This window comes from Diceros bicornis, chromosome 8, assembly GCF_020826845.1.
Source record: "Diceros bicornis minor isolate mBicDic1 chromosome 8, mDicBic1.mat.cur, whole genome shotgun sequence".
NCBI classification, from domain to species: Eukaryota; Metazoa; Chordata; class Mammalia; order Perissodactyla; family Rhinocerotidae; genus Diceros; species Diceros bicornis.
The window spans coordinates 58,461,340-58,488,741 of record NC_080747.1 but is presented as its reverse complement, the minus strand read 5'-3'; the positions used below and the strand labels follow the sequence as shown (position 1 = coordinate 58,488,741).

The 27,402-nt window shown below is 35.7% G+C and overlaps 1 protein-coding gene across 4 annotated transcripts in view; it reads left to right on the top strand.

Moving 5' to 3' along the window:
• The window catches only part of ADAMTS3 (ADAM metallopeptidase with thrombospondin type 1 motif 3), a 266,272-nt gene that overhangs the window by 224,138 nt on the left and 14,732 nt on the right, over positions 1-27,402 (top strand). For 3 of the 4 annotated variants that reach the window (XM_058547247.1, XM_058547244.1, XM_058547246.1), the window contains 13 exons: positions 2,050-2,133; positions 4,018-4,174; positions 4,918-5,023; positions 5,412-5,555; positions 6,191-6,323; positions 8,358-8,471; positions 10,478-10,623; positions 11,812-11,987; positions 13,164-13,297; positions 14,880-15,003; positions 18,395-18,475; positions 20,288-20,451; positions 25,947-26,112. In XM_058547247.1, coding sequence (XP_058403230.1) covers positions 2,050-2,133; positions 4,018-4,174; positions 4,918-5,023; positions 5,412-5,555; positions 6,191-6,323; positions 8,358-8,471; positions 10,478-10,623; positions 11,812-11,987; positions 13,164-13,297; positions 14,880-15,003; positions 18,395-18,475; positions 20,288-20,451; positions 25,947-26,112 — 1,729 coding nt within the window. The remainder of the gene's footprint in view (positions 1-2,049; positions 2,134-4,017; positions 4,175-4,917; positions 5,024-5,411; positions 5,556-6,190; positions 6,324-8,357; positions 8,472-10,477; positions 10,624-11,811; positions 11,988-13,163; positions 13,298-14,879; positions 15,004-18,394; positions 18,476-20,287; positions 20,452-25,946; positions 26,113-27,402) is intronic. The other variant, XM_058547245.1, reaches the window with a different exon arrangement.

Sequence of the window (27,402 nt, the reverse complement as noted above, 5' to 3'; positions counted from 1 at the left end):
TATGGTGGCTATTAAGTCTTCTTTCTAGATTTTTCTTTTCTATTTCTCACACTCTTAATGTACTTTAATGTCCCTCCCTCCCTCTCACTCATAAAATTTTTGAGTAGTTTGTTTTCATGAATTAAATCTTTTAATTCTTACCCCAACCCTATGAGGTCATGTTCTTATTATGTCCATTTGACTGATGCTCAGAAAGACGAAGACCTCATGAGCAATGACGAATTGAACCAAGACGTCAACCGAGACTATTAGGATGTGATGTCAGGCTCTGAGCCACTGCATCTCGCCAACCATTCTTTATGTGACACATTTTCTAAGCTCCTTGCTTTCCTCTGGATACATTCATGTTTGTCAACCATCTCTCTCATAGGATAGAACAGTCAAAATTAACTGAGTACTTCAGGGGTACTCTGGCCTTTAGTGGGACAACTTGGGCATGAGCTACCTGCCTGCATACTTGTGCAATGCAGAAGTGCATTACAGATTTTTTTTTCACTCCTCGGCTTATCTTGAACAGTTATTAAATTGGATCTTACCATTCTCTGTGTGCGCGTGCATTTGCAAATATATGTGTACGTGCATTTTTACATTTAAAAGATTTCTACATCTTTTCTTGTTAAGCTACACTTTGTCACTTATACACTTTAGTATATATGTACTAGCTTAATCAGCTCTTTTACCTCCGTCTTAGCTGTTTTTCCTTTTTTTATTCCATCTACAAATTCAATAAGTATGCCTTTAGTCTGCAATTAAGGCCTTGATTTTTTTAAGGTGTTATGTGCAGTTCCATTAGATTCTTGAAACATTTCATCTGAGATTTCTTGGTTGTTTCTTCATCAGTGTGGCAATTCACAATTTTATAATTCATAAATTTTTTTTAGAGCATTCTATCATTTTTGAATTATATTTCTTTTTAAAGCTTCTCTCTATGAGAGTATGCCTTTTTTTTTCTGTAGGTTTTAAATTTGCCGTGCCTATTTTCCAAACCTCCTGGATCTCAAGTTGAATTGCAGTTGGTTTTCCATCCCTCTTTTCGTTATTTTGACAAATACTGAGTCCCTGTTCATGGGAACATCTAAGAACTTTGTAATCTAGCCATCTAACTCCACCTTTCCCATTCCTGCTAGCATTTGCCAACTTACTAAGCAATCTTTATTCACACTGATTTTGCACTAGCTTAATCAGAAGATACAATCATAGTCCACCTTAGATTCATATCTGCCAATAATTTACTATGTGTTTTTGCATGTCAGTTAATCTCTAAGTCTTCATCTTCCTTATTTATATAAATCTATGTTGGACTATGACCTCTGAAGTTGCTTACATTCTAATATCTATGATTTCAAAGTATACCAAATCACCTCAGATATTGCTATTCTGAGCTATATCCAGGGCTTATATTCATCTGATATGCGCTCATACAGTCACCTTAATAATTCAAATATTGAAGGACTTCCATATTGTAGGACTTCTAAATCATCATTGCCTCAGCTGCCCCACTCCTGGGGAGTGGAAAGGGCTGGGAGGGCCACCCACTTACTAGCCCGCAGACAGACCACCACAACTCCTGCACATTGGCTCCATTTCCGGGGGTTCCCCTAACCAAATGTAACACCCCTAGTGGTGACACGGGACCCTGGCGGGCAAATGCCTGCTGTCTGTCTTCCTCCACATGGTTGCAACACTCACAGCTAGCAGACACTTCACCAGGGTCACTCTCTTGTGGTTGCTTTTGGTGAATGTTATATGTGGATTATAGCACACATGGACTCTTTATAACACTACAGTAGTTTATGAAGCCCTTTTAAAGCATATTGTCTATGTTCATGGTACTGTGGTGTTTACAAAATCAGTGATTCACATATCCAAGAATTATTCCAAAGCTGAAGGTAAATGATTTTATTTCAAGGTTCAGCTTAAACTAAATTAAAAAAAGAAAGTGATTAGACTCCAGGACTTAGGATTACATGGTTGATCCCTTAAATTTGGCACATCTCATGAAATCTTTTGTGTGGCTTTTCTTTTAGTAATTATCTGCTTTGTTTCCAGGTGAATGAAATTTACCATGATGAGTCCCTTGGAGTGCATATAAATGTGGTCCTGGTGCGCATGATAATGCTGGGTTATGCAAAGGTAAATTGTCTTAAAACAGGTGAACTATGAACATTAAGGACTGGGTTAGCAAACAGAAGATTAAATTGCTGCAGCTGTAGCTAACGTGGCATAGATATGTCTCACGTAGATCCCAGTGCTCTGAACTGAGGGAGAGAAACTGCCACAATGAGTGGAGAGCTCTAAATTTGAGCAGATAATGAGTGATTTTTGTGCTAGTACCATTTGCTTTGTTTATTGCTGTCTAATGGAGTTGTAGACAGTTATCTTGACTTTAGGCCTGACTATATGAATGAAAACAAATGAATACCATTGTGAGGAAAGAGAATTTCCTTAGTCTGTCATTATCATCAAATTTGTGATTCATTTATTCATTCAGAACATCTATATTGAGTGCCTACTATGCATCAGATGCTTTCTAGGTGCTTCGAATATATCACCGAATAAAAATAACAAAGATCCTTGCTCTCTCATGATTTGTTAAAAATAATATTTTTACAAGCATATCTTTCTACTTAAGAAATTGAAGCACACAGTGAATATTTTTCATTTAAAAGAGTTTTAATCCTTTTGAAAACAAAAAGTTGGATTAAAATGCACACAGTAGGCATTTCGTGTAATGTAACTAACTTTAGCTGGCTTTAAAATGGCACTAGATGTGTCCCTGTCCTTGGAAATAATGAAGTGAATGAAATGGTTTCTCCCTTTGAGGAGAAAACATAGGGAAAATGACAAACTTGGCAATTTTTTTGGTGTTTAAATAATTACATAATTACCCCCTCCCATAATTAATTCTACTGATTATGAAATACTAACGAAATTATACACTTAGCAAACAGGAAAAATCCGTGTGTTTGCGTTTCATTATGTATGTAACATGCACTTATCATTTTCTGATGAGAAGGTATCATTGGTCTTTGGGTTGTCCCATAAACCTGACATACTTTGTGTCGCTAACACTGAATACAACCCTAGCTGGAGATGTTAACAGCCTTCAATTGGTTGTTAAATTATTTGCTTTGAGAAGTATGTGATCAGCATATAACAAACCAAGCTAATTTTATTAAGAATGTAAACACTGATAATAACATTTGCTGAAATGTAACAAAACTCTCAGTCTGTCAGCCAAGTAGGGACTAATTTGGGGTTCCAAGTTCAATTTCTCATTCCATCAGAACTACTCTGGGAAGTGTGGCTTCTGAGTTCTTGAAAGATGGGCCTTTCCCTCTGAACTTTTAACTTCTGACCATGATGTGATAGTAGCAATGTTCCCAGGAACTTCAATCCATCTATTAGAACTGCAAGATAAGAGTTCACCCTCTTCATTACCGTGAGATTAAAGAAAAGGGTAGTTGTTTTTTTCAGAGTGAGGTTTATACAATTTGACCGCTTCCCATAAACAAAGATTTGACCAGCTTTGCCAGCTCATTGAAGAACTTATATTCTTCCCAGTTGTTAATTAATTCTGGACCAAAAAAAAAAAAATTGTAACTAAAGATCTTTCACTTTAACATCTCTTGGAAAAAAGTCTCATGCCCAAATCTTTTCCTCTGCTTTTAATATCTTTGAAACTAAAAATCTAAGCTAAATCAGGAAATGTTTAGACTACTAGAATTCTTACCCAAATGACTAATATTGAGTTGCCTCACAGTAGCAAATCTCAGCATCACATACTACCGTAAATGGTGTCAGTCACCTTTCACACAGATAATATCGATCATTGTAAGATATCCTTCGTGGGCATTTAGAATTCCTAAACGAAAGTAGATATCTAAATAAGCCCCAAATAATATTATTGTACATTATTTAATTACTGTAATCCCAAATGTTGACCTCAGAGAAAATTATTAAAGGAAGCCTTTGGGAAAATGCTGTGTATGTCTTTAACATATTGTTTCCTCTTAGTCCATCAGCCTCATAGAAAGGGGAAACCCATCCAGGAGCTTAGAGAATGTGTGTCGCTGGGCTTGCCAACAACAAAAATCTGATCCCAACCACTCTGAACACCATGATCATGCAATTTTCTTAACCAGGCAAGACTTTGGACCTGCTGGAATGCAAGGTATTTCCATTAATATGTAGAAGCAAAACTTAAGATCGTGACTTTTCAAAAGTAATCCTAAATCAGGGAGTCTGTTCAAACGTTCAGATCTCCACCACCACTTTCCACCATGCGTCAGGCAAGCATCCATTTTCTTTGTATTGCTTCCATTGACTTCTGTGGAATTCACAATGTTAAATGCCACTTAAATACTAAAATAAATTATACTTGCCTTTAAAATAATGATTGTGCATTTGGGGGATAGGGGGGATGCTGTAAAATGCAGTGTGATTTCCAATAGCTGTTTGGAATGGGAAAGGAGATGCCATGAGAAATGACTGCTGCCAACGAGCTTTCTTCCAAAGTCAGCTTACATTTATCTAATAAATTCTGATGTAGACTTTGGAAAAAAATCGACTGATGATTTTCTTTTCAACGTTGATGGAATTTCTGGCTCCCTTTATCAGCACTATGATATGAAGGACCATTCACTACCCCAGAAAGACAGCTTAGTTGGTGGGCAGGACGGAGTGGTAACCCCAGGCAGTTCCTTCCCTTCAGAAAGGAGAAAATACAGACTCAAAGAATCTTTTTAGAGCCCATTACCTGTGGCTTTCCCAAGAGAATATGGCACAACATTAACAGCGAAATAATACTGCCTCTGTTTCCTGAAAAGCTTTTTTTTTTCTAGGCAAAGGTCCAGTAGTAATTCTTAATGGGTTTTCTCATAAAATGAAAATAAAAGTAATTGTTATTCTCTACAGGATATGCTCCAGTCACAGGCATGTGTCATCCAGTGAGAAGTTGTACCCTGAATCACGAGGACGGTTTTTCATCTGCTTTTGTAGTAGCTCATGAAACTGGCCATGTGTAAGTCACAGTTGACAGCTATAAAGCGAAAAAAGGTCTTTTCTTTCCTGCTCCTCTCAGCATTGTTTGCACTTGGAGCAGAGAGCATGCCAGCATGCAACTCTTCTCCCTTGCCAAGTGTGAGGAGCTGAAAACAGTGAAGAGGTCATGCACAGAAACTAAATGAGTGACTCTGGCTTGTAGAGATACTCCTGCACTTTTCAAGGCTATAGAATAAGCAAGGCATTTCTGTCACATTGCTCTCTATTTCACAGTTTCTGTGACTCCTCCATGAAAGCTACGTTAACTTTAAAAATACATATTTCCCTGTATTATTTTCAAAACAGAAAGTAAGCACAAGCTGTGGCCCCTCTGATTCTTACCAGTGAGCTCTCACTTTTTGTTCTAGGTTGGGAATGGAGCATGATGGACAAGGCAACAGGTGTGGTGATGAGACTGCCATGGGAAGCGTCATGGCGCCCTTGGTGCAAGCAGCATTTCATCGTTACCACTGGTCCCGATGCAGTGGCCAAGAATTGAAAAGATACATCCAGTATGTTCCCTCCTGCATGCCATGAGAGCATTTATGTTATAGCAGAAATACAGGCAGGAAACTGACTCTTAGGACCTTGATCATAACAAAACTCCCAGTGAAGGAAAACGGTTGTTCACAATCAACATTTTCTTATGACTCAGAGCATTTGGCACAGTGATTCCATACGTAATCACAATATTTTAAGCCATAAGCCTAGGATTTAAGTGAATTTTTAACCGTGATTTCTTTTTAGTAAATTTTTTATGGAATCTTTGATTAATGGTCAAACTTGAGTTGAGGATGAAGAGAGGATGGCCATGTGATGCCTGCATAATATACCACCTATACCCTGTAGCGTAGGTGTCGGGATCTGCCCTGCCACACTATGTGGGCTCAGCTACGGACATGAGTAAGGCTGTCACAGCTCTACTGCATTTCTAAGTCATGCTTGGCTTATTTTCCTGGAATGAATAAGGATGAAGGGTCTTTTTCTAAATGGAACTGAAACAAAAAACCTTAAAAGATATGCTTTTGTGAACTTGCTCTACAATCTGATGAAATTCCAGAGTATGTAACCAAAGAAGACTTTTCCATCAGGACATGATAAAAAAAAAATGAATATTTAATTACTTGCAATATTTTTCTTCCTACAGTTCCTATGACTGTCTCCTTGATGACCCTTTTGAACATGATTGGCCCAAACTCCCAGAACTTCCTGGAATCAATTATTCTATGGATGAGCAATGTCGTTTTGATTTTGGGGTTGGTTATAAAATGTGCACTGCGGTATGTTACTCACAGACAATTTAGATTTTGTATTTTGAAATCTATTTGCATAGCTCCTGTTTGGTGAGCTTTGCAGACTCACTGGTGCAAGTAAGAGAATATCTACCAATGATTTTGTGTTTGCCCAATGATTTTGTGTTTGCCCTGTCACTACATGCTAAAGCTAAGTGCTTTAAACATATGATCTTATTTAATCCTCATGACAGACTAGGAAGAAGTTGGTATACTTTTATTTTACATATGAAAAAGCCAAGACTTGCAGAGATTAAGCAACTTGCTTGAATCACACATCTAGTAAATAGGGGAGCTGGACATTGAAACCAAGGTTGTCATGCTCTAAAACTTTATGTTCTGTTGCTCCCTTGGTGTTTGTGACCTTCAGAGATGACTTTTAAGCCTTAGATAGGTTGCTTTTATTAGCTTGTTTGCCAGCATTCCATGTAGCTGTGACCATAGGGAAAGGTGGTGCTGGTATATTCTTATATGAGAATCATATAGATAGCATGCAAGTCAGGAATATGGGCTCCACAGTCAGACTGGATGGGTCATCAGGGCCTGAATCTGACACTTACTAAATGTATGATTTTGAGCACCTTACTTAATCTCTCTGGCTTAGTTTCCTCAAGTGTAAGATGTAGATAAATGATAGTATTTATCTCATAGGATAGGTGTCAGGATTGAATTTGATAATGTAACCGAAGTGCTTAGCACAGTGCAGGCAACATAGTAAATGCTCACTGGAATCCGTTAAAGCTGGTCTTCTATGTGGCTATTCAGATTAGAGCCATGTTTCCTTAAATTTCCATGTTGATCTTTAGTAGTTCATTAAAAAAAAAAGAAAGGAAGAGCTTTTTATATGTTGGAGCAAGCTTTATGTGTTAGAGGAAGAAAAATAAGTATTTCATGGTACTGAAAAGAAGTTGATGTGCTGTTGAAATCTTCCATATGCAGATATCTACAGCCATTTCGTCTGTCTATAAGCTGTACACATCAGCTGCTAATTACCGGCATTAATGTTTTAGATCTGAGAATTCTAAAGCTTTGGCTCAATATCATGGAAAAGTACAATTGCTACATTAAGTAATAACAATTAGAACAAAAAACTCAGGTCCAAAATGAGTACTAATTAAAAAAAAAGCTGTGACTATAAAGCTGTATGTGGGTAATAGTGCTGTAGGTAATGAATATGTGGATAAACTGGTATTGATATTTTTAAAAAATCTATCTAAAGACTGGTAACATGTTTACAGTTAGAAAGAGAGCAGATGAGTAAAGAGCACGCACAAATATGTGTGTGTGCCTACACGTACATTTGGATATTGTAACATGGTGTTTCAGGAAAATAAAAAAATTCTTAAGAATGAGAAAACTAAGATTCTAGTCTGGCTCTGTTACTGTCTGTCTTGTAATCATAACTATAGCCTTACCTTGTAACCCATATTTCCCAGCCATTGATTGTTGTGAGGATCAAATACATGGAAAGTACTTTATAAACTACATGAGTATATTGTGATATTTTGTTACACCTGGAAGACGTCCTTTACATAGAAGGTTTGACAAATATTTTCTGTTTTTAGTCAGCTCATTATGATGGCAATTTTTATTATTTATACCTGACTAGTTTATTCCTACAGGGATAGAGAGAAGCCGTTTTGATAAGCTTGAGAGCTGCAAAACCATTATAATAAGTTTTCATATTTAAAATATTCATAATAGTTACTAACTCTTTTAAAAATTCCAATATTGTCTATTTGAAAACCAGAAAAGAGAAATGGCATGCAGAAATATTAAAAGTCAACCAAAGAATTCCAGACAAATCATTGTTATTCATTGTTATTTTAGCAAAGCAGAATAAAAGTATTCTCTACTTGGAATTCTTAGGCAGTATTTTTTTCTTAACATGCCACGACTTTGACTATTAACTTGAAATTAAAATATCCAACAATCATGACATGAAGACACTGTATAGAAGATATTGTTGGTGCATGTCATGCCATCTGTATTCCACTGAGATTTTGGTTCTCTCTCTTCTAGTTCCGAACCTTTGACCCATGTAAACAGCTGTGGTGTAGCCATCCTGATAATCCCTACTTTTGTAAGACTAAAAAGGGACCCCCACTTGATGGGACTGAATGTGCCGCTGGAAAAGTGAGTGTATCTATTTATACGATGAAGATTTAAGATATGTTGCATAATAGTCACCTTTAAAAGTCTGGAAAATAATGAAAATAGCTGTATTGTCATTTTTATGAAAGCTATAGTACATGAGGTTTCAGTATGGTAATGCACTAACACTGTTTCCTAGAGCTGCTATAACAAGTTACCGCAAACTTGGTGGCTTAAAACAACAGAAATTTATTCTCTCAAAGTTCTGGAGGCCAGAAGTCCAAAATCAGTTTCACTGAGCCAAAATCAGTATGTGGGCAGGACCATATGCTTCCAGAGGCTATAGTGGGAAATCTGTTCCTTGTCTCTTCCAGCTTCTAGTGGCTGCCCGCATTCCTTGACTTGTGGCTGCACCGCTCCAATCTCTGCCTCTGTGGCCACATTGCTCCCTTCTCTTCTGTGTGTGTAAACCTCCCTCTGCCCTCTCTTATAAGGAAACATGTGATGGCATTTAGGGCCCACCCGGATGATCCAGGATAATCTCCCCATCTCAAAATCCTTAATTTAATCACATCTGCCAAGACCTTCTTTCAAGTAAGGTAACATTCACAGATTTCAGGGATTAGGACCTCACATCTCAGGACTACTGTTCAGCTCGCTACAGACAGAATAGGAAGCAGCAGCTCAGTGGAATATCTGGGCCCCTGGTAGTGGGATTTGATTTACTTGCTGGCGTCCCACTTGTGAAAGTTGTCCAGAAATAAAGTCATGTGAACTTATACAGAAGATTTGGCCTTGCTCCTTGGGAAACGATGCCCAGAGGTTTTAAATCTCAAGTTGTGCAGTCAGGTTCAATGCTCAGAAACTGGCCAGGTGCCAAGCTACACTACTCACGAGGGGAAAGATCACCGAACCCAAACAAAGCCATGTTAAGAACTCAAGTTGAAGAGCCTTGACTAGTTTGGAAATAAGATATTATAGACAGGACCAAAAGCTGGCAAAGAAGATTTACATAGCTTTTAGCTCTTTTAAGCTCTATTTTAAATGTATATAAACTGTACTTGCTATGAGAATTACAAGCATAATAATAATAATAAAACCTGCCATTATTTGTGTTTAAACTTTGTTAAGCACTGTGCTAAAAACATTACATACAGTGAGTTGCTTTGGGAAAATTCAGTATTACAAACTTGTGATTAAAAAAACAAGAGCAACAATGAGTTGATTCATTTTTACTTTATGAAAAAGATATCCTATAAATCAACTCTGAACATCCAACTTCCCTAAATAGATTTGTATTATATTTAAATTTACCAAAGTTGAGTTTTAAGAAACACTTTTATTGTATGTAGTACAAAAAAGCAAATGAAAATGTTGAGAGGGAAAAGAACTAATACCTTTTGAGCACCTGCTATATGCTGGGCATGGTAAGCTATGTGCCTCTATAGTACTCCCATTTTATTACTTCCTGGTCAGATGGTCATATACTTCTCATGATCCTTTCCAGGCCCCAATTTTCCTCATCTAAAAGGTAAAGCTCATGGAGCTGACATAGCTGTCTCTCAGAACCATTGTGAATGAAAATTTTTAAAAGTATATAAAAGTGCTTTGAAAGCTGGGTATGTTTTAAATGTTATGTTAACTATTTTCTAAGTTAAGGCATATGTTTTCATGTCATTATTTTAAAGGGGAGTATATTGCCCTTAAGAACCCCAATAATATAGATAACGAGGGATGAAGGGTGGAATAGCACCTACTGTGCAAGTTGGGTGCTCAGATAATTCTTACTGACTGTGATACTGGTTGATGTGTCATTTGAAAACATGTCTGAATGTTAGTTTTTCATTTTAATGTTATACTTAAAAATGCACATCTAAATTACCCTTTGTATAGGGCACCTTATCATTATAATTGCTTTTGGATAACTTTAAACGCATTTTCATTTAAAAAAAAAAGAAAGAAATGAAGCCCTTCAAATGGTGGTTCTTATATAACAACTTCAGCTTTACATGTGCGTAATTTGCATAATTGCCTTTCGTTTTCCTAAGTGGTGTTACAAGGGCCATTGCATGTGGAAGAATGCTAATCAACAAAAACAAGATGGCAATTGGGGATCATGGACCAAATTTGGCTCTTGTTCCCGGACGTGTGGAACTGGAGTTCGTTTCAGAACACGCCAGTGCAATAATCCAATGTGAGTAGAACTCCTGTAATTTTCGTTATTTTGGTTACAACCCCGGGTTATTTTTGGATACAACTAGAAAATGCTTCAATATGATGTTATTAATATTCTGTTTCATGAAATGCATGTAAAATACAGAACATGAAAACTAAGGGCTTAAATGTCTGTTTTGGGTAACTCTCCCTTTATCAATCTTGTGAAGAGTAGTCAATGATGAAGGTGAGAGGCTCCAGTGAAGATTAGAGATTTTTGAAGAAATCGCTGTTTAGGAATATTAAGGAGCTGAGTGGGGAAAGCAGATTACTTTCTCTTAAGGCCTGGGCACTGTGGCTGTCAGGGCGGAGCAGCACCAACCACAGAGGCTCACCCACTCCAGGGTTAGGAGAGGAATGCTTCAGAGCAGGGCACAGAAGGATGGAGAAGGAAAGCCAAGGAACTATGGGGGGAATGTTATCCATTCGTTCACTCAGACTAAATTGACTGAATCCCTATTGTGTGCCCATCAAACTTTATTTTCTCAAGGAAAAAATAACTGAAATATTAAACTTAGGGCATTCTTCCTTGTCTAGGGTTTAACATGTGAGCAGCTCCTTCTGTCTGTCTCTGTCAGCAGGATGGCTCTGAGCCAGTCTTTTATAAAGACTGAGTGTCACATACCTGTCTTGGCAGGAAGAGATGATGGTGGTATTAGTAGAAGTAGCAAAAACAATAAAAATTATAGTAATAAGAGCAGCTAAGGTTTACTATGAGCCATGGTCTGTTCTGTGTTTAAAATATGTTAACTCATTTAATCCTCTCAGTTTTTTCTAAGGAAGACAGGATTTTTATTTGCATTTTGCATATGAAGAAACTGAGGCATGGAGCTGTGGTCAAAGTTCCTTGGGTTGCATCTACACATTTTATACATGATAGAAAATATAATTTTCCTGAGTCCATATATATGTTATTTCTTTATATACTTTCACCATGCATTTAAAATATACTGTTTGAAAAGGTGATTTAAATTGAGTTTGGGATTTTTTCCCCCATCAGGGAGAGGATACTGCTTTTGGGAAGGGATTAAAATTAGGAAGTATGAGTTCATTCACTTGGTGTTGGCAGCTTAGAAGCTCTGGCTTTCTGCCCTCAAGCACTGTGTCTGCAAGCTTCCACTGCTGGACTAGGGCCAAAAGACCTTTTTAAATGTTGTCTTTTCTTTAGGCCCATCAATGGTGGTCAGGATTGTCCTGGTGTTAATTTTGAGTACCAGCTGTGTAATACAGAAGAATGCCAAAAACACTTCGAGGACTTCAGAGCACAGCAGTGCCAGCAGCGAAACTCCCACTTTGAATACCAGAATACCAAACACCACTGGTTGCCATATGAACATCCCGACTGTGAGTAGACACCCGCTCTTTTCCTGCTGTGTGGTGGTTACTTAGAGTTTAAGCTTTGTCAACACTAATCCCTTGGACTCTTGATCCCTGTTTGGTAACTTAGAAAAGTTGGTGCTTATAGGGGTAAGTCCTGGGTTTCCAAGAATAAGGCTAACGTACTCCATTCTCAAGAGGGGTGAGAATTGTGGAATAGTTCCTGGCAAGCAGCACTACCACCACTGCTACTGAAAAGGCCAGTGGAAAGCAACGCATGGGAGAGAAATTGAGTTTCCTTATTCAGCTGAAATCCCTCTACTAGGAAATGCTTTCGGAATGTAGTGATGTTTCCTTTCTGAGTAATTAGAGAAAAATATGATTCTTTTACAATTGATTCAGGAACAAGAAAAAGACCATTACTTAGTAATAAAAGTCACTTCATAACCTTTTACTTCTGTACTGTACACTAATTGTTAAAAAATACACTTGGAAATTCCCTTTTAGAGTTTCAGTTTTACCTCTGAATTTTCCGTTAAATGTGTTCAAATAGGAACTTCTTGCCGTATTTCTTCTTTGCGTGAATAAAAGAAAATAATTACATGATTATCATGTGATATAATACACTGCAGAGTTCATTTTAAAAGCTGCTTTGAAGGAAAGATGTATACATGTAGGAATTAAAAGTTTCACTGCATTAAAAAGAAATGAATTATTTTGATCTGTTTTGGTGGAGCAAGCTACATAAATTATATTAAATTTAATTAATGAGATCCCACAAGAGGCAAAAACTATACTAGGTCATTGGGTCAAATTAAAGAAAAACTCTTTGAGTGCTGTAAGCGTCACTAAAACTAAATTGGTTCTGAATGCAAGTTCGTTGAAGAGCTGTGGTTAAATCTAGGGGTGCCTTACAACCTGATTTGCCTGGGGCAGTCCCAGTTTATACATACTGGCCCTGTGTAATTATTAATAGAACTCCTTTTCAAAAGTGTCCCAGTTTAGATGTCAAATCATACGGTTGCCCCGGCTAAAACAAATGTGCCAAATATGCATACTTTTCCCCTACTCTTTATTTCTTTATACAATATTTTGTTTTCAGGAAACCACGTTGAAACTTTATATTTTAAAAATAAAATAAACTCTACTGTTGAAATATACCATTTTATAGACATAGTTGATTTAATCCTCCATTTTATGCAGCCAAAAAAAGATGCCACCTTTACTGTCAATCCAAAGAGACTGGAGATGTTGCTTATATGAAACAGCTGGTGCACGATGGAACACGCTGTTCTTACAAAGATCCGTATAGCATATGTGTGCGAGGAGAGTGTGTGGTGAGTTCAAATTGCTTTCCCAAAAGCTTCCTCCTGTATTGGGCAAATCTACTTTTACTCTCATTCATCTGCATGGTTTCAAAATTTTTTAACTCTTTCTAACCTGTGAAATCATATTATAATGAGAATCTATGACTAGTTCAGTAGCTGAACTAAATTTGGGAGAAATTGCACTTAATAAAATCAAACTTTGGTCACTGGTGGAATCAAGATTTAAATATGGTTTTCCCAATTTCCAGCCAAATGGCTTTTCTAAGTTACTCTGGTGCCTCTAGGCTGGGAATACAACTTGGGAACAATGCATTTGCTTTGAGTATTTTACTAGTAGCCATCTGCTATTAAAATACAAGGTCTTTGAAAAAATTTTTTAAAGATTCAATGCTAAATATATTTTATCTTTTGTTTAAAAGATAATAGAAACTTCTCTTTCTCTCTCTCTAACCTTCCAGTTGATTCTAAGTTTAAATGCTGAATTTCATATCACAACCAAAGTAGTGAAGATGCAAAATGGTTTTTTGCCCCATTTAATCTTTTTAAAAAAATGCAGTTTATTTTCTTGTTCATGTTCACAAGTTAAATTGATATGGAATTAACCTTATTGACTGAACACATTACTTCTGTTTCCTTTTCACTTCAGCACAACTGAAGTGTTATATTAATGAATCTCAAGTATGCGGATGCCTCATAGTTGAACTAAAATTTCCTTACAAGTAGAATCTGTGTTTTGTTCATCTTTTACCTCCCATAGTATCCAGTGCATTCAATAGACGTGTTGTCATTATTTTCTCTGCCCACTGTCATCCCAAACTTATGAGTTCAATGGCCTATCATTTATCATCCTATACTGATTTACATTAACGACCTGCCCCAGTTCAGAAAACCTTCAGTAGTTCCCTGTTAAATTAATGTGAAAATGTAAACTCTTGCTAATATTCAAGACCTTCCACAGCCTGTGCTTTGCAAATCTTTCACTGTTCTTCCCTTATCATACAACACTAACCTTCCATTGGTTTAAATACTGTTCTCTGAACCCTCTTTCCATGAACATACAACTTCCATGGCTCCATTCTAATCCCTCTGCATTCTTGAAATGCCATTCCACACTCTCTGTTCCTCCCGGCCTATGAAAATTTCTGCCACCGTGCTTCTGTGAAGTTTTGTCTCAAATCCCTAACCAACTTGTAAAGCTTGTACTAATGTACAACTCAGGATTTTATTATTCATCTTTATAAATGTGAAAGCAACAAGGGAAAAGCTCCGTCCTACCTTTTTGCCTCCTCACCATCAACTACAACACCTATGCTTAATAAACATTTGATTTGATGATTATGACCGTGTATGATGGGGTAAATACTTCATTAGACTGGGGGAAATTTATCCTTTATTACCTAGAGCGCAAGTCACTTGATTTCATAATAGTTCTTTAAAATATTGAGGTATAAAAGTCAGAGCTAGAGTGAAAGTTTGGTGCAGACTGCCAGAGTGTGGGCTCATGATTGAACAAATGCTTCATCATTCTCCACCATGCTGACCTTTACTTGGCACATTAAAATTAGCCACATTTAACATCTTCTCTCCCCAGAAAGTGGGCTGTGATAAAGAAATCGGTTCTAACAAGGTTGAGGATAAGTGTGGTGTCTGTGGAGGAGATAATTCCCATTGTCGAACCGTAAAGGGGACATTTACCAGAACACCCAGGAAGCTTGGTAAGATGAGGTCTCTCGTGAATTTAGTATCCTTCTCTATGATTTGTATATTTTGAGACGACTTCTTTTAGGAATGCAGCGTTTTCTCTATAAACATAACAAAAAATTAGCTGCTGATTTATTTTTATTCAGATTACCTTTTAAGGAACAATTAAAAAAAAATTTGGAATCCATACTCCATAGCATCCATGATGAAAAATTATCTACTAAATTTAGATAAGGAAAAAATAAAACCAATATCAATTGTAGTAGACACAATCTGTTTTTGTTTTATTTTGTGTTTTTAATAAATGCATTAGACCAAATTATTAACATTGATGCTTATTTTGAATTTTTTCTTGCATATAAATTGTTGATAAGTTAAAAAAATAACAAAACTTTAAATACAACTTTTAAAATATTACATTAGTTTTGCTTCTTTTATTTTAAAAGTGAAAAAGTTTATTCTACTTATGAATTTAGGGTCCATATTTCACATAATTTTTAAAATTTTATGTTAAACAAAACTGAGGTACAACCAGAAAATGAGGCAAGGTATAATTGCTTATGTGTGTGAACTTTTGTGCTTGTATGACCTGAATTTAGGCATGTGGTGAAGGTTCAGATGGAAAAGAAAGCACAAATAATATGCAAAAAGTATTAGCAGTTTCATAACTATTCACTGGAATTTTCATAAAGGATTTGGATACGAACATTTATTATTAAATAATTTTCTGAGTTTATAACAAATATTACTCAGTTATTCAATAAGCATATGTTGGGCAAATGTTTCTGGGAATTCAGCATTTAAAGATAAATTTGATGTGATGCTTCCCTTGAGAAGCTTCTCTTACATCATCCAAAACACAGTTTGTATAGTGTCCTACAGAATGATTGAAAACAAAATAAAACAAAACAAAAACAAAGAAAGAGATTTGGTTAACTTTGAGCACATTGTCATGGCAATAATTATCCCTTCTACAAGAAAAGAAAGTGTAAAAAAGTTACTCTTCATCCAAATGGAATAGTTCTCTTAGTTCTTTTTACTCCCATTATACCTCAGCTACCCAGCTCAAACCAACTCCACACATAGCAGCTTTGTTCTTTGATATACTTAGGGGGGCAGAGCTAGGTGACTATATTCTAATGTGTTTTTCTTAGGCATTTCTACTCTAGTTACTAATGTCTTTGCTATTCCTGTGTGATAATTGGCTATGTTTTGTACTTTGAAAATTGTTAAAAAGCAAATATTGCCATTTCTGGCAGATTATATTATTTTAATAAAGCAAACAGAATTAGAATTATATATGTTTATTATGGTTTTGCAGAGTAACATGGAATTTTCTCCATCTTATTGTGAAATAATTTACTGTGCTTTCTTTATTGCAATTATATATTATTCTTTTAGGTGTAAATCATTCATATTGTTTTATTTCCTGAGTGAACTAATGTAAAGAAAAAGGTTTTTGCCATAATCGTTCATTCTATATTATGTGTGATATAAGGTAGTGATACTTTTTTTCAGGTACCTCAAAAATTATGCTAAACCTGTAAATCAAGGTCAGTAAGAGCCGAAGAAAGCTTTCATCAGTCGTACAGATTCAAACTGTTCCAAGATAATCTAACATCCATTTCTTTGCACTAATGTTGTCATCATAGTCATTCAATAGACTAATTAACCTTTTCCAACAGGGAAACATTTAAGCAAGAGGTGCCATAAAGAATTCAAGTTACTGGAAAATGAAATCTGCAAGTATTCAACTTCAAATCACCTATATCATTTCTCATTCACGCTTAGTCTTACTTTCATTGACTATTAACAGTTTATTGGCATTAGCTAACTATTATAAATGCATTTGACTTCAACATATAAAATTACAGAACATTTTTTATATTCTACCTAACAAAATATATATGGCTTGTAGTATAGTCAATGAAACAGCAAGACTTTGAAAAACATGAAACCTCCACTAATTAAAGACATTCTATTTAAGGGAAGACAAGAGGCGCCTTCACTTTACCCAAAGGAGCTCGTAATATTTCTCTTGCTGAAACAAGGGAAGCTAAAAATGTACTGGGTAAGTTGTAGCAAACTGCAGAAAGATGGGCATCCATAAATGGCATCAAGCTGTTTTGCTATACTTGGCATCTTAAACATGTTACTTCTAGCCACTGCATACTCGGGCAAACATGGTACATTTCATGTACCGGACTTTACCCCAGCTCAGAAGCTGAAAACCCTGACCCCAAAATGACCTCTCCATTTAATTAAGACATTAACAAATATTGTGAAAACAATTAGGTAAATCTACCCATAGGTAAATAGTAGTCATCCATATACAAATGACAAAAAACATGTTTCTTTCCAATACCATCAGCAATTGTGTATTTATAACTGAACATCTGTCAAGATTCATCCTATAGTAAATGAATTGGATGTTTCATAGTGCACTGAAGGTGTAAGTTGCATAACCTTACTATATTTATTTATTTTTGATGGAAATGAAATAAAACATCTTGGTTTCTCTATTTGCCCTGAGTATTGTTGATTTATAGTTAGGATTTTAATTCTAAGTGATCTTAAGATAATTTTTAGGACATGTGACTAATACTAAAAAGGTTTGTTACATGAGACATTGACTATAATAGGATTGATATGTGATTTTAAAACCTAAGGCAACCCATTAAGCATATTGGTTTTCTTATTTCTGGATTAGAAGTTTGAGGTTAGGGTGCATAAAGTCAATGCATGACGTAACTTGCAAACATTTAGCAACCAAATGGTTTGGTCAAATCTACAACATATATTTTAAAACATTCTCATTATAAAACTGTTTAAAGCTTTAACATTAATTACTGATCATAAGAACAATGAAAACTACTCATTGATTTTTCTTTTGTAATTTCTTTAGACTAAAGCAGGCTTTTAAATATGAAGATGTTTCATTAATTAGAATTTTAGTTATCTATACTTGCCACGTAGGCTTTTAAAATAATATAAAGACAGATAAAATATCTCAAGAAGTTTACCAACTAAGTACACTAAAAATTGGCCACACTTCAAAAGGGTGATTTAGAAAGCTAAAATCACAGAGAGAGACAGAGGAAAGTATAGTATTTGCCTGAATTGTTGTGGACATAATTTATAGGTCAACACACGGTAAATGACTGATAGGTTGGAAACAAGATTAACTTTTTCCATCTCTTTAATGAAAAAAAAGTTTCCTCTAATCTCGTGTCAGATGTCACAAAAGCTACCAAAGCTTTGAAGTTAATTTCTGAAACTGCTTCTTTCGGTTTATGGATGCCCTCTTCTGCCTGCAGGAGCAGTACAAATGTAATGCTCAACTAACTGTGGTTGTTGCTTGTGTTTCCTTCTTTGCTTCCTCCAATATTTACTACACATGCAAAGGGTACCTTAAGATGTTTGATATACCCCCTGGTGCTAGACATGTGTTAATCCAAGAAGACGAGGCTTCTCCTCATATTCTTGGTAAGTGTTCTTGTCTGCTGGCTCTGCTTTAACATGCATTTAAACATAGAAATGTTAAAGAAATCATATATATATATAGATATATATATATGTGCATAGATGTGTGTGTATATATGTATATATGTGTGTATGTATACATAGATATGCAAGATTCAAAATTATATATAAATGTATTATTATGTGGTTTTTGTTGGTCATTTCTCTCACCTATTCTTTTTTTAAAGCAAGTATTCAAAAATAGAGCTTTACTTTGGGGTGAAACCTGAGTTGTTTCATTATTACATGAAGAAAAAAATCATTGACATTAAGTTTGACAACTTTGTATTTGTTATGCATTTTTGCTCTGTGTTGGGGGATGAGAAAAATAAATAGATTAATAAAATGCACTAAATTAAGGAATAATATCAGAAAAATTTGCCATATTTATGTTGACAAATTAGTTCTGATATTTTGATTGATGCCATACTGTAGACTTTTCCTTACTTTTATTGCATTTTAAGCTCTTTGACTGAAAAGCAACCACATGTGAATTTTACTAGTCTAATGAAAATTTTCCTAATATCTGTTATGTGTCAAGTTCTGACTGGCACATGCAGATCCATTTGCATGGCTGTTTATACTTTCCAAAACTAGATTCTTTTTCTCATTTACAAAAGGATCATGTAGAAATGTCACTTTAAAGGGTTTATATTCACAGTGTATGTACAAGTGTAAACATAACTTTCACATATCCCTTGACCTATTAAAGCAAAATCTAAGAAGATTTCTGAAACTAAGGTGTCATCGGTTAACCCCATGAAAATTTGTAGCAAATTGTTTTGTTTTTAATGTGTGACTTAAAAAAATGAATTGTTTTATAGTGTTCCGTAGAATTGTTTGTTTGTTTTTAGTATTTAAATTATATTCACTACTAGATTTTACATCAATCTAGCAGTTAGCAGAAAGTAGTTCTTTCTCCAGTAATTAAAATTCCTTATTTTTCATCCTAGAATTCAGGTTATTATTTCTGGAAAAATGAAACTAGTTTAAAAGAGCAAAAGGAATAAATGTATTTAACTAAAATTACTCATGTTTTTGACACATTATCAGTAATGGTAATAACTTAAAAAGTTTTATTTTCTGACTTACCATTATATGCTGATAAACACCTCTAAACTTTAAAATTCTATTTGTTATTTTTTTATCCATTAAAGAAAGCATTTTATTTTATAATATATAGTAGATTTATTACATATTAAGAATTCTATCACCAATAAGTAGCTTTTCCCAGCCATATAAGTAGGTGATGGGGCCTAGGAATTTTACCATAAGAACTAATTGTTTGTTGACCTAAAAATTAGGTCTACCTTGTTGGGTACCTATAAATATTTTGACTAACTTGAAAGAGATACACAGTAAGGTAAAGAAGCCATATATGTTATATGCTGTCCTAGCATAAATGATTTGTATTAATTATTGTAGAAGTATCCATTATTTTAAAAATATTCCTAGCTTTCTGAGGAAATATATAGGATGAGTGAGTTAGAAATTGTTAATCTCTTTGCCGATATTTTCAGATGGGAACATCTGCTAATTTTTATATCCTATTAAACCATCTTGCCATTGTTTTTGACTAGTTAGGAATGCTTGAGGATTTTGAGTGCCTAATGAGGGAAATGGGAGTCATGTCAGAACTACCACTCATTTTGATTGCTTTGATGTTAATAAACATGGTCTTTGACTTATGGAAGAGGGTAGACTTACTATGGATCTTCAAAGCTGTTAATATGATAAAATAAAATCTATGTGGGTTACTCATCTTCCTTCCTTTAGCTATTAAGAACCAGGCTACAGGCCACTATATTTTAAATGGCAAAGGAGAGGAAGCTAAGTCGCGGACCTTCATAGATCTTGGTGTGGAATGGGATTATAACATTGAAGATGACATTGAAACTCTTCACACCGATGGACCTTTACATGATCCTGTCATTGTTTTGGTATGTGGCATTACAGGCTCACTATATAGTTGGTTTGGTTTATAATTTTATAATTAATTTATCTGAAAATGCTTTTACCTCAAACACTGAATATTTAGTTGCTTGTTTTTTATGGATCCATTTGTCTGTCCCTCTCTACTTTTTGTACAATTTTGTCATATATTTTATTATATATACATTATAAACTGAATAATACAGCATTATGATTTTTGACTTTAGTGATAAGTTATTTTCCAAAGATAAGAAAAGAAAAAATAGATTTTTATATTTACCCACATATTTACCATCTCTGATGCTCTTCATTCTTCCCTGTAAATCTGACTTTCCATCTAATATCATTTACCTTCGATATAAAGAACATCCCTTAGCATTTCTTGTGGTGTGGGTGTGCTAGCAAAGAATTCTTTCAACTTTCAATGATCTGAAAATATCTTCATTTCACCCTCGTTCTTAAAGGATACCTCCACTAGATATAAACTTTTTGGTTACTAGTTTTTTTTTTTTCTTTTGGCACTTTAAATATGTTTTGATGTTATTGCAGGGAGTTCAAGGAATTTGGGGGCTGATCAAGGAAACAGATATGACCATGAGGTGGCAGTAGCACACACAAGTTTTATTTGGTGACACCTTAGCAAGTTGGCATGTGGAACCAGCATCAGGAAGGAAACAAGGGCAAGGGAACTAGTGAGGGAGAGGGAAATTCGAAAGGGGATTTATGCATCCAGGTGAGGTCACTCAGCAGCACAGCAGGGAGTCTCTGGGTCTGAGAGTTCCAAAGGGCAGCAGCAACAGCCTGGGGTCCTTCTAGCCACAATCTTATTTACAGTTTGCAGATGTTGGGTGCAATTTCATAGGGGTATGCAAAGCAAGCAGGCTCTAAATGGCTAAAAATATTCTTGTTTGGGCCACATTGAAAACAACTGGATATGTAAAATTTTGAGTTTGTTACTAGCAGGCTTTTGAACTAAAGGGTCTCAGCCTGCTGTGAAGAAATAAACGACCCAGGGGCCCATATACAGGAGCCATCTTTGACTCGTTTATGTAATATTTGTCTTCTGGAATCCATCATTTATGATGAGAAGTCAGCCTTGTTTATATTGCTGCCCTGTATGTAAAGTGTCCATTTTCTCTGGCTGCTTTTTAAAATTTTCTCTTTATCTTTTTGTTTTGTTTTGTTTGTTTAACAGTTTGACTGTGATAGGCTTAGTTTGTGGTGTTCTTTGTATGTATCCAGCTTGGGGTTCACCAAGCATCTTGGCTCTGTCAGTTGGTGTTTTTCACCAAATTTGGGTTAATTTTCCATTATGTGTTCAAGTTTGTTTTTCCCCCCCATTGCTCACTTCTCTACTCCTAGGACTCATTTTCATGTATGTTAAACCAGTTGAAATTGTTCCATAAGTTTCTTAGAGTTTGTTCATCCTTTCATAATCTTTTTTTCTCTGTTCTTCAGGTTGCATAATTTCTATTCATCAGTGTTCAAATTCACTGAATGTGTCTTACATGGTCTCCAACTGTTGTTGAGCCTACCAAGTAAATTTTTCATGTTAGATGATATAATTTTCTTTTCTACAATTTCTATTTGCTTCTTCTTTTTTGTTTCTGTTTTTTTAATAATTTCCATTTCTCTTCTGAGATTTCCATATGTTTTCACTTGTTACATCTAACTTCTCCTTTAAGTCCTGTGTCTTCATGTTGTTTGGTTCTATGGGCTAATTTTTTTCCCCTTGATTATGAGACACATTTTCCTGCTTCTTACAATTTTTTATTGTACACTGGATATTACAGATGGTAATATCCAGTTTGGTTTACGTTGCCCTCCTTACAGGCTGCTGGGTTTTTACTGTGTCTGCAGTTAAGTTATCATCAGTTCCTCCTGATCCTCGATGCCTGGCTTACTCTTCGTTAGGGCTGATCTATTTTAGCTTTTGTCCTTATTCTTATGGCATGGCCTTTTTGGTGCCTTAACTGAATACCTGAAGTGTTAGTGATGCCTCTTTACTCTGGCTGGATAAGAACTCCTATGTCTTTCAGACCTGCCTGACCTCTGGTATCTTTGTCCCACTCCCAGCCCTGCAGCAGTCACTCATTGGTACACAGCATGGTGTCTTGGCCTGGGCGTGCACAGACCAGCCCTGTGTAGGACCCATGCAGCCTTCTAGGTCACCTCTCTATACAGCTCCCTCTCCTTTAGGGCTCTGCCCTGCAAGTTCCAAACTCTGCTCTCCAACTCCTCAGCTCGGTGGGACTGCTGTCTCGGCGTGAGTTCCTGCTCCCTGTGCCGGGCCCCAGAACCTGGCCCTGTTAGCAATCCAGGACCTGCGTGTTTCTCTTCTCACAGGAATCATTGCCTTTTCTGCCTTATTCATTGCCAAAAGAAAAGTTCTCTCATATGTTCTGTGCAGTCTTATTGTTTTTTATATCAGGAAGGCAACTCGATTACTCCCTCATGGATGAAAGCAGAAGACATCTACTCAATTTGAAAAATATCGTTGGATTCTGTATACAAATATTTATTGGATTCTCTATAAAAAATATTATACTAATCTAAAACAAAATCTTCCCACTCAATTCCAAGGTTTTTTTTCTTTGACAGTTATTTCCCTTTGTGAAGTATCTGTTCAAATCTTTTGCCCACTGTTAAAGTAGGTTGTTTTTTTTGTTTTTGTTGAATTTTAAGAGGTCTTGATATACACTTGATATAAGTCCTCTGTGGAATATATGATTTGCAAATATTTTATTCTAGTCTAGAGTTTCTTTTCCTTCTCTTAGCAGTGTCTTTCACAAAGGAAAATATTTTAACTTTACTGAAGTCTAATTTATCAATTTTTTCTCTTATGTATTAAGATTTTGGTGTTATGTGATTTTTTGCTTAATCCAAGTTCAAAATCTTTTTCCTTTGTTTTGGTAAAACTTTTATAGTTTTACATTTTTCATTTAGGTTTATGAACCATTTTGAGTTAATTTTTATATAAATTTTGTATGATATGTTAGGTTTGTATTTTTGCATATGGATGTCTACATTATCTGTTGCCGCATGACAAATTACCCCAACTTAGTGCCTAAACACAAAGCAACATTTGTTATCTCATAGTTTCTGTGCATCAGGTATCTGGGAGCAGTTTAAACGGCTAGTTCTGGTTCAGGGTATTTCATGAGGCTGCTGTCAGCTGTGCCGACAGTCACCTTAAGACTCAACTGGGGAGAATCTGCTTTGCAGCTCAGTCACATGGCTGTTGAAAGCCTCAAAAGGTTGCTCCCAAGCTTTTTCATATGGCGGCTGGCGGGCCTTGGTTCCTCACTATGTGAGCCTCTACAGTGGCTCTAACGGGTCCTTATCACATGGCAGCTAGCTTCCATTAGAACGAGTGATTCAAGTGAGAGAAAAAGTGAGAGAGCATAACCAAGACAGAAGTCAGTCTTTTTTAAGCTAATCTTGGAAGTGACATCCCGTCACTTCTGCTGTTGTCTGTTTGCTAGAAGCAAGTCACTGAGTCCAGCCCACACTGAAGGGGAGAGAAATTGAACTCCACTTATCGAGAAGGAAAGTATCAAAGGATTTGTGGACATATTTTTAAAGCCACTACAATGTCCAGTTGTTTCAGCATCAATTTGTTGAAAAAACTGTCCTTTCTCCATTAAATTGTCTTTTCATCTTTGTCAAAAATTAATTGTCCAAATTTATGTCGTTTATTTCTGGACTCGCATTCTGTTCCATAAGTTAGATAATTTTATAGCAAAAATAGATATTAATCGAAATTTTGTTTAGAGTATTTTAAGTTTGAATGATTGGAGATCAGAAGCTCTATTTCACTCTTATATAATTACACTATGTGCTTTTCTCCAGCAGCACAGGTATCTGGTCTCAGGGCCCTGCCGCTTAACCGCCCCAATAGACTGCCTCAAGGCTTTGTCCACTGAAGGTGGTGTGCCCACAGGGAGCGACGTGGGCTGCAGATATAAGAAGATTCGTAGCTGGGACGGGGGGTTGTGGGCAAGCAGTGCTCTATCATCGTGACCTCGCTAAGGGACGGGAACCCCAGGTTAGGAGCCCAGGAGCACGGCTGCTAGGCTGTCCGGGGCTGAAAGCGTTAGATGTCTGGCTAGAGCGCAAGGGTCGGTGCTCAATTTTTAATGCTGTTTTGAAAACAAAGACTAAGGGAAAAAAGAGAACAGAACCCATATAACCAAATCCTTCATCCTAGTGGGTTTAGTATCACCCGATTTCGTAAACAAAAGCTGTTTCTAAAAGTTTAGTTTAAAATACTAATGGATCGCACATTTCTCCCTTTGTATAATTGGTATAATCTTGTAAAAGCTACATGAAAGTCAATAAAAACTTTTTTTAGAAAAAGAGTGCTTTGCCCTAAACAAAATTAAAAAACAAATAAAAAAACTGAGAATATATTTGCAATGCTTATTATAAAAAAGGATTAATATCCTTATTGCAGAGATTATTTAGGAAAAAAGGTATGTTTACCAATAAAAAAAGAGGACAAGACAGGAACATGCAAAGTACAGCGGACAGAGTACAAGTGACTAATAAACTTACGAAAATTATCAATTAAATAGCAATTAAAACAATAATCTTTGGCCCATTCAATTAACAAAGATTAAAATTATGTAATACGTAGTGCTGAATGGGGGCATTTTCATATACTCTTATCTTGAAAGTAATAATTGTTCTAACTATTCTGAAAGGCCATTCACTAGTCTGTTATAAGAACTATAAAAAGTGTTTGTACTCTTTAGCCCTCAAACGAAAATCAGAAATCACCGCAAAGGAGGGGACAAATTCTAATCAATACAATATTCATTAATAAGTAAATGGTTGAATAATGCATACTACCTTTAGAGTTAAGCACTATGCTGATATTTAAAAGTATGTTTTCAAAGAAGATTTACTATCTTGGGAAATGTGCATGACACATTAAGTGAAGTAAACAAGGCCAGAGAAGCATGTATGTGTATACACACACACAACACACACACACACACAACAATATGCAAATATCTTGAAGGTATATCCCAAAATAGTAAAAGAGACTTGGTTTTCTCTGGTTTGGTAGAATTATGGATGATTTTTATGTCCTTTATATTTTTCCATAATGTATATACTTTCTGGAAGGAACATTATTATTGGTACTATCATAACAAAACAGTTTATTTTAAAGAGTAATTTTTAAATGCACTAAGGAGATATATAACTTAAGGAAGTCTACAGTGAATTGCATTGTAAAGTTATTATTTTTATAGTACAATCTCTTACTCCTCAGTGTACGTATTTTTTCTGTTTTATGGTTGAAGTTTTATATATTTGCAATTTTTTCTTAAACAAGGCACACTTGCACTTTAGTTGCAAAAACATTATATTTTTAGAAACTACTTGAAAGTCTTCCAGTTTTAATAAGAGAAATAGTCTGAAGTATTTGTAATTTTTCATTCAAAGTTTAAAACTCTCTCAAGTGATTTACATATCTATTTCGTGTGTATGTTAGATTATACCTCAGGAGAACGATACCCGCTCTAGCCTGACATATAAGTACATCATCCATGAAGACTCCGCACCTACAATCAACAACAACAATGTCATCCAGGAAGAATTAGACACTTTTGAGTGGGCTTTGAAGAGCTGGTCTCAGTGTTCCAAACCCTGTGGTGGAGGTAACAATTGAACACATTTGTTACATTAAAATGTAATTCATATAAAAGCCAATCTTCTTGCTTCTACTTTCAGGATTGTCTCTAATTGAGGCCACAATCTGAGAAATACCAAACATACCAACCAAAACATAAATACAAAACATTTTTACTGAAATATCAGAATCTACAAAGAATAGGAATCCATTCATCACAATGGTAGAGCTTCTTAAAATCCTCTTGCCCTTTCCCGTTGGTTTCTTTATGTCTGACATTTATGTGGTGGTACTTTAAACACTTTATTCTTCCCAAACTCCAGAACTCTCCCAAATTCAGTGTCCTCTGGTTCTCACTTTTCTTCTTAACTTTTTCTTTCCATATCTATGCATTTATTTTCTATCAATGTTAATAATAAAAGAGCTATTCCTTACATAGCACTATGTACCAGATACTGTTTTAAATGCTTTACATATTAATGCCTGAGTACTCACAGTGGCTCTATGAGACTGGCAATATTATTATCTCTATTGTACTTACTGATGGGGAAACTGAAGCACAGGGAAGATAAGTGTCTACCCAGGGGATAAGATACAAACCCAAGTGGTCTAGTTTCTGAGTACATGCTCTTACTACGTTATGCTGCCTCTCTGCCCTCTCTAGAGTAGATCCATTAAGCTGTTCTCAGAGATTCTCAATTTCTCCCATCATCTGTTCCTCTAGTTCTGAACAACAAATGCTTCAGAACTGAGCTAGCCTAACAATTACTCCAGAACTGAGCCAGCCTAGACAGAATTCTCCCCAACAGGCAGGAGAAGGTGAGGGACTCTCACAATAATGATACTGAATAATTGAGAACAAAAAATTATTCATAGTAAGGAATGCCTGGGTAAGCCATTTATTTTATAATTTTAAATTCAAGGATGTATTTCTAAAGTGTGTTTTTTTTGGTGGGGGCATAAAATGTTTTTAGTTAATTTAGAACAACCTTTATCCATTACAAGATGCTTATTTAATTTGGAGCCTCCCTTCTGCTGCACCCTCAGCATCTACTTGGTCACGAGATTTGTCAGATACACCTTTTTATTATCTACCATATCTATTTCTTCCTCACCAGGCTTCTTTCACAATTTTGGAATGGAAGATTATTGTGAAAGTCTCTTAACTAGTCAACTAGTTTTGATTTTTTCTCTTCCTTCATTTCCAGGATAATCTTTCTTGAATGAATGAATAAATGTATGAATGAATGAGTAGAATTACATTATTTCCCTGATTCAAATCCTCAGTCTCCTAATGTGTTACCTTGAAGACACAACA